Below are 16,262 nucleotides of genomic sequence, written 5' to 3'. Positions count from 1 at the left end.
GGGGGGTCCCTCCAGGAGCTGTAAGAGGTGGAGCAGAGGGGGGAGGGAAAGGGAGGGAAGTCTCTCTCCCTCTCCAGTGAGGGTGGGTGGGGTCGGAGGGGGGCGACGGGAGCCCTTGGCCGCCTATTCGCCTTCCAGTTGCCTCCGCACTATATAAACACTCATTGGTGCCTCTGGCTTGACGCACACACACACACACACTCTTTTACGCACGCACGCATGCACGCATACACACACACACACACACACACACACTGAGGGTGACTTGTATAGGCAGCCAGAGAGAGAGAGAGAGAGAGAGAGAGAGAGAGAGAGAGAGAGAGAGAGAGAGAGAGAGAGAGGGTCGCAGTCTGAGAGAAAGGTACACAGAGAAGAGAGGACAGAAAGTAAGAGAAGCAGCGCAGTGAGCATCTCCTCTCCACTCCCTCGGATCTTAAAGCTTCACCTCCCTACAGAGAGAGATTACAGCTTCTGTGAGGAGGCCTTTTTCTACTTTTTTGGAGGAGCTGAGAGAAACGCGAATCCTGGAGGAGTTTTCCTTTACTTCCCCCCCAAAAAACCCAAGTCTTTCCATCACTTCGAGAAGTTTTACAAAGTAAACTTAGCTCCAGGGCTCGGCTTCACTTTTTCCACGTGTGTCCAAGCTCCTGACATAAAGGTTTTTGCTTTGCTGAAGTTTTAAGATTTTTCACATTTTAAAGTCCCTGACCCACACACGACACTCACCATGAGATCAGGACAGCCCCAAGCCGTGTGTGAGCATTGTTTCACGTGCTTAAATCATTAAAACAAGTGAGTTTTAATGATTTGATTTTTCCACTTTCCACGCTGAGGTGTGACTCTGCCCGGCAGCGCAGCTCACCTGGAGCATCTTCCACCAGTCCACTCTTTGGTTTGCACTTTTACGCACAGAAACGCCACTTTGAGACTATTTTCAGATAGAGACTCGATCTATCTGACACAGAGAGCCGCACTCCACAGAGTTCATTCATTCTGAGAGCTCAACCAGCGTCTGGTTTGGAGTGCGTAAAGGAGCATTTACGCAAAAAACTAACTTTTTAAATCACCCCGGGATTTCAGATCTGGACATTTTCTGTCACGAAACAACTTTAAAAGAAATTCCAGCACAACTTTGTCCAGCTTTTTGAAAGTTTCCCAGACTCTCCATCACCATGCTGTTCGACACTTTCGACCTGGTCTCGGCTCTGGCCACGCTGGCCGCCTGCCTGGTGTCCATGGCTCTGCTGCTCGCCGTGTCCCAGCAGCTGTGGCAGCTCAGATGGACGGCGACGCGGGATAAAAACTGCAAGCTGCCCATGCCCAAAGGATCCATGGGCTTCCCTTTCATCGGCGAGACCTGCCACTGGCTCCTGCAGGTAAGCGCGTCCTCGGGGCGGGGAAGGGGTGCCACACGGTGTCCGGGAGTAGAAGGGTCCCGGAGTGGAGTTGGACTGTATCAAAGTATAATGAAACCAGCGTCTCTTTCTGGCTCTTTGGGGAGTTGAGGACTTTATGTTGCGCATGTTTCGGTTCATTCATCAGGGTTTCCACTGGGTTTAGTGTGTGTGCGTTTCTTTAACGGGGCTCTGTGTGCAGTATCAGGTTACTGATGAGTTATTCTGCAGCGGAGTGGTGAGATAATCTTGAAATCGACAGATATGGTGGACACTTTTACGCACCAAAATTGCACTTTTCGCCAGACTTTGCAACACGCATTGGTGAGGCTCACAAAGCCAATAACGACCAAAGTTTTTAATTTTTCTTTCTCGTTTTACAACTTCCATCAGTATTCCACCGTGCATAGTGTTGACTCTTCTCAAACAGTCTTATTTTAGCGCAGGGGAGATCTGTCTGCCTGTGAAATATTGGTTTTCCGAGTCATTTAAACTGGTTTCATCCTCATCTGGCGCGCCTGTGATTCGCCTCCAGTGTGCGCGCGGCCGCCGGCAGCCACACGACCATCAAAGACTTTCACTTCACTTTTGATTAGTTTACAGCCCTGCAATCTGTCTCACACTCCGCCGTGGCTCCACCAGGCGATCAGATCAGTCTGTTTTATTATCTCAGACGGGAGCGAGTGGGGTCAGCCAAATGTGGCGCGACTTCCCTGCAGCTGCAGCCAGGCAGCGCGAGAAGTATCGATCATATCTGATGGGCTGATATGCGTAAAGCGGCGGCTGGTGTGTCTGGAGATGTCAAATATAGAGCAGAGGGAATAAGCATCCCTATTTCCCCGGGATTTCAAAATAAAATGTCATGTTTAGGAAGCAAAATATGACAAGAATGTGATGGTTTTTCGTGGATTTAGGAGTCTCGGTGATGGTTACCTCGCACTCCCTCTGTTCTTTTCCTCCTCCTTTTCTCTGTTAGCTCCTGTGTTCTTAGTGGTTGTTAAAAAAAAAAAGTTCCCAGCATGCTGCATGTTTCAGAAATCACTCCGAGATTCCTCCTCTCATGCGTTGATTGACAGATTGCAGAAAACCGAAAGTGCACGTGACTCTTTGGAGCGCTCAGTGAGGGATCATGTATTGGTGAGATGCTTCACTCCTCTACCTTTTTGTTTGCAAACTTAAGAAACGATTGGTCCCACAATGCTTAGCTCCCAGTAGGACCAATGGTGGGGCATCACCTGTATGCTTAGAGGCACGGAAAGAGAACTGGAGAAAAGCTCTGGGGGGGTTGGAGGAGAACAAATACAAAAAGTGGAGAGAGCAAAGGGGTTGAAAGGGGGGAGAGAAAAACCTCAAAAAGAAAAGCAAAAGTGGGGAGGAAAGAAAGCACGTGAACTCGCGGTGCTCCTCTCCGTTACATCTGACACCGAGCGAGACGCGTTCCCGGAATGCAACCGAGGACCACGGCCAAGTTTATGGCGAGGAGGGGGGGAGGCATGTCAGTCAGATAGAGGAATGAAAGTCCTATACTTATGAGGACCAAATGTCCCAACAAGCAGAGTTTGGGAGCCATCAAAGGAGAAAAATGGGTGAATTTTCTGCTAATTTCTCGATTTTTAAAAATGGATAATGGTGCTGGAAGAAGTACTTGAGTAAAAGTAGAAGTACTCAGGTCTTGTACTGGAGATAAAGTAGAAGTACTCAGATCGTGTACTTGAGTAAAAGTAGAAGTACTCAGATCTTGAACTTGAGTAAAGTAGAAGTACTCAGATCTTGTACTTGAGTAAAAGTAGAAGTACTCAGATCTTGTACTTGAGTAAAAGTAGAAGTACTCAGATCTTGTACTTGAGTAAAAGTAGAAGTACTCAGATCTTGTACTTGAGTAAAAGTAGAAGTACTCAGATCTTGTACTTGAGTAAAAGTAGAAGTACTCAGATCTTGTACTTGAGTAAAAGTAGAAGTACTCAGATCTTGTACTTGAGTAAAGTAGAAGTACTCAGATCTTGTACTTGAGTAAAGTAGAAGTACTCAGATCTTGTACTTGAGTAAAAGTAGAAGTACTCAGATCTTGTACTTGAGTAAAGTAGAAGTACTCAGATCTTGTACTTGAGTAAAAGTAGAAGTACTCAGATCTTGTACTTGAGTAAAAGTAGAAGTACTCATATCTTGTACTTGAGTAAAGTAGAAGTACTCAGATCTTGTACTTGAGTAAAGTAGAAGTACTCAGATCTTGTACTTGAGTAAAGTAGAAGTACTCAGATCTTGTACTTGAGTAAAGTAGAAGTACCAGAGTGTAGGAATACTCTGTCACAGTGAAAGTATTCTAAATGTTCCTCCAGTGAAAGTAGAAAGTACTCTCCTCTAAATGTACTTAAAGTAGCGACAGTAAAAGTAGTCATTGTCTGATTGGTCCATTTCAGAATAATATCTCTGATATGTTTTATAATGATTGATCATTAAAGTGTTCTCAGAGCTGGTAAAGGTGCAGCTAGTTTGAATGGCTTTGTATACTGCAGGGTAGCTGCTGGATTTACTGCAGGTGAACTAAGTCTGATTTAAGGGATGATTATATTTACCATCATTAATCCTAATCTGCCTAGCAACTAGTGTACATATGTGGAATATTATTAACACAGTATTTTAGCCCACGTTGTAATAAGTGTATCCTCTTATTTATTCATTAAATCGCATCTCAGCTTTGATAGCGCGTCAGACAATCGTGCAACCAGGCCCGACCTTTAGCCTCTCAGCGCTTCTGCTTGTTTCCTGAAGCCGTCACACACACTGAAAAAAGTGATGTGTAATTTGTTGACATAATGCATTTAATTTAAGTCAACATTGCAGTTTTTTTCAGCGCAGAGCGAAGCCTTGGCTGCGTCGGGATGATGTAATGAACTAATCTTAAAGTTAATGGAGTCAATGACATGCCTCATGAATACAGTGAGACAGTGTGTGTGAGAGAGGGGCTGTGGGAAAGGGAGAGAGATCTGATGAACCTCGCTCGCCCAGATGCTGTTTAATGTCTCGGAGACGTCATGTCAGACAGAGACGAGTCGTCTTTCTGGGGGAATAAGACCTCCGAATGTGCCAACAGCGTTCGATTGAGTTCATGAAGTGCAGGATTTAAGAGGCAGATGTTGGGTTTTTGGAGCTAAATGGTCTCGATTAGGAGCGTCGGAACAACAGCTACACGTTTGATTTACTTCCCTCCAGAGCAGCATTTGATAACGAGATAAAGAGTTGATGAACAATAGGCTGTATATCACGGTGAGGCTATCCTGAAGGCGTGCAACCATCGTCTTTGAGCTGCTGAAACAGATCCAGGGATTCATTAAAGGGCGACAAACTTGCTACTTTTACGCTAACATAGCAAACAGTGTTGGAGCAACATTAGCATGCATTTGGAGTCATGTTTGCTTCCACCTGACACATTTAAACCCACTATTCACCCTCCTTTTAGCTCTGTTTTGGTCTCCACCAGTTCCATACTTTGTCTATTTGGAGTTGGGCAGGTGGTGCATTATGGGATTTCTTTGACGTAGATAGAAAGACAGATGCACCAGCACAAGCCAGAGATGAACGACTTCATGCATGTTGTCATTTGTTTGCGATTGATTATTGACGCTTTAAGGAAAAGTATCTGAACAAGGTGTTTCTTAAGAGAGGGATGTATACACACTGTAGTAACATCAAACTTCTCTGGATGTGATTCAATGCCGAAAAGCTGCCTAAAAATACTCCTCCCTGCAACTTAAATCCACTTTTACTCACATCTCTTCTGTTCTTTCACTCCTGCAACATCTCTTCCAGATTTCCCTACATAAACACTCTCTCTCTCTCTCTCTCTCTCTCTCTCTGTCTGAATGTAAGTGCATATATACATCAAGTATATTTTTAACTCGACACACGCGCAGCAGCAGCAGCAGCAGCAGCAGCAGCAGCACATTTTTGTGACGGATCCATTTTAAAGCGATCCACAGTTAGAAAAAGTTTTACGATCGCTCTGCCAGAGTCCTGTCTGCTTTCATTAGGAGCTGGAACTTTGGGAAGGGACGTGCCAAGCAGGAGCGTTACTACCGAGCGCACAGACACACACACACACACACACACACACACACACACACACACACAGACACTGGAACAATACCTACACGGGGCAGATTCATGCATATGTTCAGATGCACGCACACTTTCCATACAGGTGCGCACACACGCACACACACACACACACACACACACACACACACACACACACACACACACACACACACACACACACACACACACACACACACACACACACACACACACACACACACACACACACACACACACACACACACACACACACAAAGGAAGGATGCCGACACGATGTTTCGACGCACATCAAATCATCTACGGATATTACATCCATAAACTCTCTCGACAATTAAATATATTACACGCAGCAGGAAATCGTGACCCTATCTCTCTGAGAACACTATAGAATAAATACTATAAAATGCATGTTTCTTTAGCTTTAGCAGCTCGCTAATTTACAATGTTTTGCACAATTTCTAAGGGTTGAATTATATTGCATAGTCGCTGGCTTTCAGAAGAGACTCCAGTCCATTAATCCTAAATGGATTGAATCTGAAAATAAGCTGTATTTTCTGTGGCTCCTGGGGCCGAATAAACCTGGCGATATACAGGATACACGCTTCGCTTCAAGAGTCATTTCGGATAAGAAAAATTCAACTTAAATATTGAAACTTCTTCATCAAGAGGAAGAAATAAACTGTCAGACTGAAAGAAAAGTGGTTCCTAAAGATGTCAAACGCTCAACTCTTCGTGACCTGATTTATGACATGCTGAATTGAAGCAGTTACCCTTTGTCGCCACTAGAGGTCAGTGAAGAGAGAAGTCCCTAGACGTGCTTTTAAATGCACTTAGCAAGTTTTGGACAATGAATTCTGGGTAATGGAGTTCTTTAAAATGATGGGGGAAAAAATCACTTGTTTTTACAAAGTCTGCAGAGGTTCGATGTTTGGCAGAATCGATATGTGAAGGAAACAAACACACACACACACACACACACACACACACACACACACACACACACACACACACACACACACACACACACACACACACATACACACACACACACACACACACACACACACACACACACACACACACACACACACACACACACACACACACACACACACACACACACACACACACACACACACAGCTTGGGTGGACATTCAGTTAAGTGTCCAAATACACAAGAACATAACTAATACAATTAACACATGGCACAGACACTCAGACTGTACTGTGTGTATGTATGTGTGTGTATGATACACACACACACACACACACACACACAAGTACACGATCGATTTCAATACAGTAGGTGTTATCAGTGAATATTTCTTCCTTTTGCAACTCAAATGTGGACTTTTTGACCAACCTTTATCCTTAGCTTACATGCATATATTCTGCAGACGCACACACACACACACACACACACACACACACACACACACACACACATACACACACACACACGCTAATGCGTTGTCCTTCTGTCTGCCAGCCTGTCTGTGATGAAGTGTAAATGACGGTGGGCAGAGTAATAACAGTCCTGCAGACCCAGCGCTCTCTCATCTCTCAGAGTGATGACAGCTTTTCTTCCCTCCTCTTCCTCCCTCCTCTTCCTCTTCCTCCCTCTTCCTCTACACCTGCTCACTTTGGCAGCACTCTTACAAACTAAATACCTCAACATTTACCAGGCCGTAAAAGGATCCACCATTTCTTTTTAACGGGGAAACCATCCATAAACTCTTACTGTCCTTTATGGCAATCGCTTCAAGTGCTGTCGGTTTTATGAGAACGGTTTGTTTAAACATCCAATAAATGCTAGTTTTGACTCATTTTGAATCAGTATTTTAAGTAAAAAGTCAATTTTGCAAAAACCTATCATTACAGACGTTATCAGGAAGTCGAGTCGAGTCCTAAAAACCTCGGCTGTTTCTCACACAGACACACGTTTTTCCGTTTGGAGACAGCCGATCACCCCGGGGCCTTCTCAGCACATGTGGGATCTTTAGTGTGTTTTCGGGGTGGATTGTGCCTTTAAGCGGCACAGACAGAGTGGGGATTGTGAGGCCTGGTGGCTGCATCTATAGTAAAGTTCCATTACTGCGGTCCAGCACTGCATAGCTGCGGTTACACGGGCCTGACACACACACACACACACACACACACACACACACTGGGTAGATGGAAATACTATGAGCACAAAGTAAGAGGCTCGTATAGAAGCATGTAGCATACACACCGCTACGCTAACACACCTTCTTTCTTTCTGCTTGGCAAGTGTGTGTTGTTGGGTGAAAGATACATAGTTCATTGAGCGGGCGCAAGGGGGGAAGCCCTTTATGTGTTTGTGTGTGTGTGTGTGTGTGTGAGTGTGTGTTAACATTCATGGCAGGACCCTTGAACCTCCAAGCGCTCTCACACCCCGCTAACCTTTCTACAAGCTTCCCTACGTGTTTTTCGGTTAATTTTGCCGTGTATAAATAAAATATTTCATCTCTATTTGACTTTTTTTCCCCGCATGAATGCTTTATCTGACGCACGAGCAAACGCTGAAAGAAATCCTGTTATATTTTTAAATCTACTTATTTTTATTCTGAACTTAAATTCTAAAAACGTTCCCACGAATCGTGTCTTGTTTTCGGTATTTATTCCCCAAATGTATTAACATTATCGATGCTAATAAGCGCTTTTTGCCGTCGCTTTAGCGCACAATGTCCCAGCGAAAACAGGACCTTTTTTTGGTGAACCCATCGCTCTAAATCGAGCTTGAATCTTCCTCCCTCTTCGTCTCCATCCATCCGTCTTCCTCTTCCTCCTCACTTTGTTGAGATTAGCAGGAGGTGCTGGCAGCCCCTTCTTTCACCCCGAGGACACACTGATCTCCCCTCCAAACACTCTTGTCCCTGGCCGAGCATCGAGCACAATGTCAGGCCTCTCAATGAGCGCCAGTACGTGTGTGTGATCGAGCCTACGAACTTCAAATGTGTGTGTGTGTAAATACGAAGAATTAGGCCTAAAAATATTCTTATATAACCCTAAGCTAGTTTCTATTAGCTAAGCTGTTTGTGGCGCTTGTTCGCAATTTAGTTTTGTCTTAAAAAGTACGAAATAAAGACGTCATTTCGGGGAAAACTCATTTTTTCTGGGACTATTTTCAGCTGCTGTCGGCTCGTTGATCTGATATAACATTTCTTTAGACGATAATGGATGAAATGGAGCTTTAAGGAATAAGATGAATGAGCCGTTGAAGATAAACAGGATCAGTTTATAGTTTGTTTTGGACTTTTCTTGAGATTTACGGCCAAATAAAAAGATATAACTCGTATTTCTTTGAGTCCCACACTTTCTGTATTCGGTGTGTGTGTGTGTGTGTGTGTGTGTGTGTGTGTGTGTGTGTGTGTGTGTGTGTGTATCAGGGTATTAGCTGGGGTCCCAGGGTGAGTGCTTAGAGAGTTTTGAACAACCGTAATCTCCCTTCCTATAATGTCCCCAGGTCAGGGGCCAACCCTCCCCCCCTCCCCCCGTCTCCCCATCTCCATTCTCAGTGTTTTTTGGCTGAACTATCCGAAGCCCTTTCTCCTTTAATCCGTCCTTTTAGAACCGAGCAGCCTTCCCATCTCCCCGCCTCCTCCGCCACGCTCTGCGCTCGCTTTCTCTCGCCTCGGTTCTGGCGCTCACCTTTCTGACGCTTTCTCTTTCTCATTCCATTTTTTAATTATCTCCCGTCTCCAATCCCCTCCCTCTCTTTCCTCCCTCATATCCTTCCTCTAATCCCCACCTTCTCATTCCTTCCCTTTCGTCTTCTGCCTCTCTGTTCGTCTGATGTGTTGGCGTGACCGCAAAGGGACGGGGTTCATTGTCAAGTCGAGGACCTATCGCGCCATTCACACACACACACACACACACACACACACACACACACACACACACACACACATTATAAAACACACACTGGTTCCTTGGTATCTCTGGCCCCGGCTGAATGATTGACAGCTGAAAGGGGAGAAGGAATTCCCTCACAGCCTTTGACCTCGTTTCCTCTCTCTTATTCTCTGCCGCCTTTTCACTTTTCATTTCCAGTGTTTGCTTTCCTTGCAGGACTCATCTTTAGAGCGTTTTCAATTCCCGCAGGTGCATCGCTCTCACTTTTGTGTCCTTTCCCGGTCACTATCGACAGCATTTGTCTCATTTGTTCCTCCACCAGGCCGACAAATATCGGCCGATGCCTCGTGTTGTTTCAGCGCCTTACCAGAGTTCAAAGTTGCACACGAACAAAGGGCCGCCTCTGCACCTGCAAAGAGAGGAAAGAGCCGCTCAGAAATAGGCAGCTATACCCTGAAACATGCATTTTAATTTAAACTGGAACGCCTTTTTTGAAGTGCAATATTTCCTGCAGGAGAATTAAGAAGTACGTAACTGCAGCTGCAACATCGAGTCACAAACATGACGAGTCATTGAGTGGTTTTTAGTGGCACATTAACTTCATTTCTAGGGTGTTTCCATTTAATGCATCTACTCCACTACATTTCAAAGCAAAATAATATATTTTTAGCCCATTTTTTGCTACTTTTCAGGACTTTTAACATAACTAAGTAAAATGATCCAATTTATTACGACAAATCAACGGACGTTTATATGTCTACGACAGCCAAATGCTGCTTGATGCAACAATATGTTATAAAAATGTCATGTATTTAATAAAATATCACGCTTAGAGGCAATTTTTCTACAGAATTGCTACTATTTTTTACACTTTGAGTTGACTGTAACATTAATGTATTGCTAATTAATCTCCATTAAATATATAAATACTTCTCCCAGTACAGCATGCATTATTGCACAGGACATTACATCCATTTAGCTCGAAGCAACTTATATTATTAAGCGGGAAGAGGAGGAACATTTACCGTTTCTTTTTGTAAAAATAAGTTCTTTCCTGAGAACTCGATGGAATATCTGTCCAATATTTTCTCACTTCATTTAAAATAACTATTCAACTCTTTTTTCAATCAGCTCTGAGCCACTAAATGACTCTTTATTTCCTGCTACTGTTTCCCCATCAGCCTCTGTTTCAAGAAAACACATCTCTGCTTCTTCTAATATTTCTGGCTGCACACTCTCTCTCTCCACACACACACACACACACACACACACACTCTGGCTGTGTGTGTGTGCTGGTGGAGCGGCAGCGTTGATCTGAGTAAACATAATTAGCCGTGTTTTTTTGTCTTGCCCTAATAAAAGAGTCATTTGTTGGACATTTCCACTGCGCTACAAAGAGGACATTTATAAGCCCGGGCCCAGGTTGCCCCGAGGCCAACCCCAACAGAACAGACGGGGTATTTTTAGCACGGTGGCGCGCTAGCTAGCACTGCTCGGACAGTGTGTGTGTGTGTGAGAGGAGTGTGCGTGTGTGTGTGTGGAGGGAGAACAAGAGAGAGTTTTTACAAGACTCTGTGTGATCGTGGTGGCATTTGTCAGAAAATGTGTGTAAGTGTTTTGGATGGCGTGTGTGGAAAAAATCCTCCCCCCTCCTTTATTGAGGTTCTTGTAAAATATCTGAAAAATCTCTGCTCAAAAAATATAAAAAGGGAGTCTGTGGACACACACACACACACACACACACACACACACACACACACACACACACACACAGCTAACATCACTGTAGCGATGTTCCCTCACTCTGTTATTAAACACTCCTGCTGACCCTCGTTGGTGTGAGCATAACCTTTAACCCCAACTTCATCCTGCCCTCGTGCTGACCCTCGCTCTGACCCTGACGCTCAGCTCTCTGCAGGATTTTATTCCTCACGGGGCCTCGGGGGTCCACTCAACGTGCCGGCGCCCCTTTATTTTGGGCAGAGTCCGACTGAGAGGGACGGAAATCTAGTTTTTGATTTGCTCTGCGCGTTAGAAAGAAGAAGGTAGGGAAGTACGAGGTGAGGTTTGTTAAAAGTAAGATATTTATGGTGAATTTAGATGCATGGTGGCGTCTTTATACTGCAGATTTAAATGTGGAGAGGCTATTGTTGCACGTTGGCCTCTTTTCCTCGAGTAAAACAAGCTTAAAGCTTTAATCGAGAATAAAGCAGCGATTACTGCGCTCATAATGCATGTTCATTTCATCTAAAATACGTCCAAATATGCGATAGTTTTTGAGAGTTAAGAAGGCCAAACGACACACACTTTATTGCGTTGTCAATTTGAAAATAGCGGGAGGTAAATACAGCTTGATGAAAGCTAACGACACATGCTGAAGACGCTTCATTTTAAAGGTCAAGCGTGTTTTTAGCAGATCAAATGATCATTTTGTTGCTTTCAAGTTCTTTCTTTTATCTAATTGAATAAAATGCTGTTATTTACGTTGAATTGAGCAAATCTTAGTCGAAATGCAAAAAAAAGGACAAGGTGTTATTTGTATTCATCTTTTTGTGCGATACACTTTCAGCGCTTATCATGTCGTTACAGGAGAACCTGAATGAAAGTTAGACGGTTTTACGAGGCGTCTAACAGACAGATATTTGCAGAAAATTGCACCCATGAACGAAGTATAAATGAAACAGTTGCAGTAAAAGTGAATCTGGGTTTATATACACAGTTCCTGCATCATCTGAAGCTAATCACACCTCCTGCTGCAAGAAAGAAGCACAGACAGCGGACCCTCAACGGTTTGATTTCTGCTTTTGTGCAACGATTATTCTCATGAACAAGAAGAGACTGCTGGGAAAAGAGAAGCACACACACACACACACACACACACACACACACACACACACACACACACACACACACACACACACACACACATCATGTCTGAGCCTCCACCCGCAGCTTGCACTTCTATTAGTTGCTAGGTAACACATCCAGGAGTAAAAAAAAAAAGGCGCCTTAAAACTTTTCTGCCCTCCATCTTTAGGAGAAACTCTCTACGGTTTTCAGCTCCCATCAGGGTCGGCGGCCCGTGACCCCGGCGGGAAAATCAGCCGTAATGTTGCGGTGGCAATTTTGGTTTCTGGGTTGTTGTTTTTTTTCTCTTGTGCGAATCTTAGCGAGTGTTTACAGCTGACGGCTCCGAGCTCGCTTCACTGGAGCCCGGAGAAGGAAAGTGTGTTTCAGCCTGTGCAATCAGTGTGAAGCTGTGACGCCTGCGCCGCCGTGGAGACGTCTACGCCACTGTGTGTGTGTGTGTGTGTGTGTGTGTGTGTGTGTGTGTGTGCTGTAATCCGTTATGCTGTATGTACGTGTTCTCCTGCAGGAGGAGTGTGGCGTCATTACATCACGACTTTTCCATGCTCTGTGTGTGTGTGTGTATGTTTTGAGAGGGAAGAGAGGGGTGTACACTTCTCACCTTTTACGCTAAATGTCATCCAGACCACACCCCTGGCACACACACACACACACACACACACACACACACACACACACACACACATTACTTTAGTGTAACTTTTCTGTTCGACCGACGCACAATTATTTTTTTCACGGGACTTGAGACGAATGAAACCATCGCTATCCTGCCAAGATGTGTGTGTGAAAAGAAAATAAGAGAGGAATGGAAAGAGGAAAAGTATGAAGAGAAGCTCGTAATGCACGTAGAAGCACACACACACACACACACACACACACACACACACACACACACACACACACACACACACACTAAAGAAGTACACAATCGTCCCAATCTGATGCTGTATCTTGGAGTGTGAAAGGGAGCCTTGTCTCGCTGCCTGAGGAACTCCCTTCGAATTGGACTGTGTGTGTGTGTGTGTGTGTGTGTGTGTGTGTGTGTGTGTGTGTGTGTGTGTGTGTGTGTGTGTGAGCAGGCCTGCCAGGCAGACATACTAAACCACTCTACATCCATGTGGCAGCAAAATGTAGCTTGGAAAACAACCCACCTCTTACACGCACACACACCCCGAGGGCTCCAGAGGCCAGCCGGCGACCTGGTGTGTGTTTGTGTGTGTGTGTGTGTGTGTGTGCATGTGTGTGTGTGTGTGTGTGTGTGTGTGTGTGGAGAAAGAGGAAGTGTACAGGAGCTGTGAAAACAGTTCAGGTCAACAGTTTGTGCCTAGACAGGTCGACTGAGAGAAAAAGAAACCGAAATGTGCCGAGGTGAAGGATAAAAGAGGGGGTGATCTTACAGAAATACACTCTTAAAGCTTGAAGGACATATTAAGGTGGTTATTTTGACTAAATTAATGAAAGTCAATGTCAAAAAATGTTTAAATGTCAAGTTTCGCAAACAAAAGGGGAAAAAAGTTGCGTTTTAGTCGTAATTTGAATGAAATGCAAACTGTGGACCTGACTGCATTGCAGCTGCAACAAAAGATCCTTATTAAGCAAAAACACAAATCTCCCAAAAAAACCAGCGTGGATAAAATAATGTCAACACCTCGTGAACGGGGCTCAACATCTGAAGCAGCTTAAGCTCAGTGACAAACTGCAGCCTCAGAGGTGGGGCGAGCCGGGCCCGATGCTAATTAGCAGCATTTTTCATCTATAAAAGCAGTCTGGCAATCAAGAGGTTTCAAAGCAACATGAAACAGCAGAGAGGCTGGGGCATCTGGGCTCAATTTGGGCCGAGTTCACACAGAGAAAGAGAGACGATGTGATGCAACGAGAAGAAAACAGTGGTTGGGAAAGTGCAAGGAAGTGGAGTCGCACCTGACCGCTGAAACACGTTAGCATTTCTGCAGAGCGCTCAGACTTTGCAGGACTAAAGCCTCCAGAAAACACACCTAAACACGCCTGTAACGTCGGTGCATGATCCCACTTCCCTCCCGGTGCGTTCGGTACGGTGGACGTCGGGGAAGGATGAAATAAACGGTGGTCAGAGTTAGGGAACGGTCGTGGTTACGGCTAATAAAAAGGCAAATGTTTATTTCAGGCCTGTCACACGGGATTACGTTCGGTCTCGTCCACACCCTTCCTTTCCACGCATTTTAGGTCAACCGTGAAGTGTGTAATCGTCCAAAATGGGTGGAATTATTGGCGATACTTGACGAAATATGTTAGAAATGTAGAAAATAAAAAACATTGCAGCAGAATTTCAATTTTTCTCATAGTTTTATTTAGATTTTCATTATTTTCGGTACAAAAGTCGACCTATTTCAAGTTTTTTTCTATGGTATCTCATTCATTTTAACCCAAATTGAAGGATTTACTGTCAAGCTGAGTTACTTTCAGCCTCATAACGACAGTAGCAGCTATTAATCGAACGATCTCAGAATAAAAACGTGATAAAGATAAGAAGAAATCAGATAGAAGTTGAATTTCCTGGCACCAATTCCATATTTTTTGAATGCCTTGCAGCTGAGGAGCACTTTTGTTTCCCATTATTGCATTTATAAGCCACAGCAGGATCCCTGAGAGGATGCTTCTGCAGCTTCAGAGCCACGCTGAGAAATATGAAACGATGTTTTTGCACACACACACACTCACACACACTGCTGAGAGGTGTGTCTCCAACAGGAAGCACACTACCTGCTAAAATTAGTCCCAGAAAGAGCTGTTCATTCATACTGCACATATCTGAACACACACACACACACACACACACACACACACACACACACACACACACACACACACACACACACACACACACACACACACACACACACACACACACACACACACACACACACACACACACACACAGAGAGGGTTTCCAGGAGTGTTACAGTAGCTCTAAATGTTGATTCCCTTCTGGATAAAAGAGGAAAAAAGAAAGAGGAAAGTTCGCACTGCTTCTCTGGCGCATGTTTACATATGTCACCAGTGTGTGTGTGGGTGTGTGTGTGTGTGTGTGTGTTCGTGTGTGCCTCATAGTCGTACATATCTCTTTCCCCAGGAGTAAAACGGGGTCAAACCAGTTAGTGTTGTCACGGCAATTTGCAGTCCGGCCTCTGCGTGTTTGTTTGCTTTGCACGGTGTTTTGTACGATTTATGAATTTGCAGTGCGTGTGTGTGTGTGTGTGTAGCTCGACTTGCATGTGTGTTTGTACTGTATGTGTGTGTGTGAATGATGTGTTTGTCTGCCAGTGAGTGTGTGTGTGTGTGTGTGTGTGTGTGTGTGTGTGTGTGTGTGTGTGTGTGTGTGTGTGTGTGTGTAACACAGTAAGCCGCCCTCAGGCTGATGTATATTCTTTTCACTCAAACAGCCCATTTACAGTTCTGGGGTCGGCTCCCTCTCGCTCTGCCGTGACCCGGACCGCTTAGAGGTCAGCGTCAAAGCTGAACCCGGGTCAGCTCGCTAACTGACTCCAGCTCCGGTCCTCTGGGGTTTACTGACAGCCAGGCTGCTCAAATTGCGGGGCGAGGGCCCTAATACGGGCTGTATGGCTTCCTTTTGTCGGTCCAAGTTTTAAAAAAGGGGCTAAAATGTTTTCTAGCACCGAGAAATTTGGGCAAATGTTAAAGAATACAAGCTAAGTTAGCATCTGCTGCTAAATGCTAATTCTGTACTTCGTTTCCTCGGGATCAGCTGTCATTTTTGGTCTTCCTCTTCTGTTAGCATCGACCATAGCTGAGTTTGACTTAGACTCTTTTGTCTGCAAGATATCAGAGAAACTCCTGGCAGAATTTGAACGAAACTTGATGAAAGACTGAAGATGGATGAAGGATGTTGGATACACACATTATTTTTCACTGTCGTTAGCATGCCTGAGCTTTGTTCTTGGTTTGTCTGTAAATATAAGTGCTCCTGTTCCCTGCTATCAATCATTTGGTTAATTTTCCTACAAACTGAGGCTGAAATCGATCAAATCCTTG

General features: G+C 44.6%; 1 protein-coding gene across 1 annotated transcript in view; it reads left to right on the top strand.

The window, feature by feature from the left end:
* Positions 1-285: 285 nt before the first annotated feature.
* The window catches only part of LOC134876143 (cytochrome P450 26B1), a 30,748-nt gene continuing 14,771 nt past the window's right edge, over positions 286-16,262 (top strand). Inside the window, exon 1 of the mRNA XM_063901013.1 lies at positions 286-1,376. Coding sequence (XP_063757083.1) covers positions 1,173-1,376 — 204 coding nt within the window. The 5' untranslated portion in view covers positions 286-1,172. The remainder of the gene's footprint in view (positions 1,377-16,262) is intronic.

The sequence above is a fragment of the Eleginops maclovinus genome, chromosome 14, assembly GCF_036324505.1.
Source record: "Eleginops maclovinus isolate JMC-PN-2008 ecotype Puerto Natales chromosome 14, JC_Emac_rtc_rv5, whole genome shotgun sequence".
In the NCBI taxonomy this organism is placed as follows: Eukaryota; Metazoa; Chordata; class Actinopteri; order Perciformes; family Eleginopidae; genus Eleginops; species Eleginops maclovinus.
Note: the sequence above shows the minus strand (reverse complement) of the source record. Positions and strands in the feature narration are given on the sequence as shown.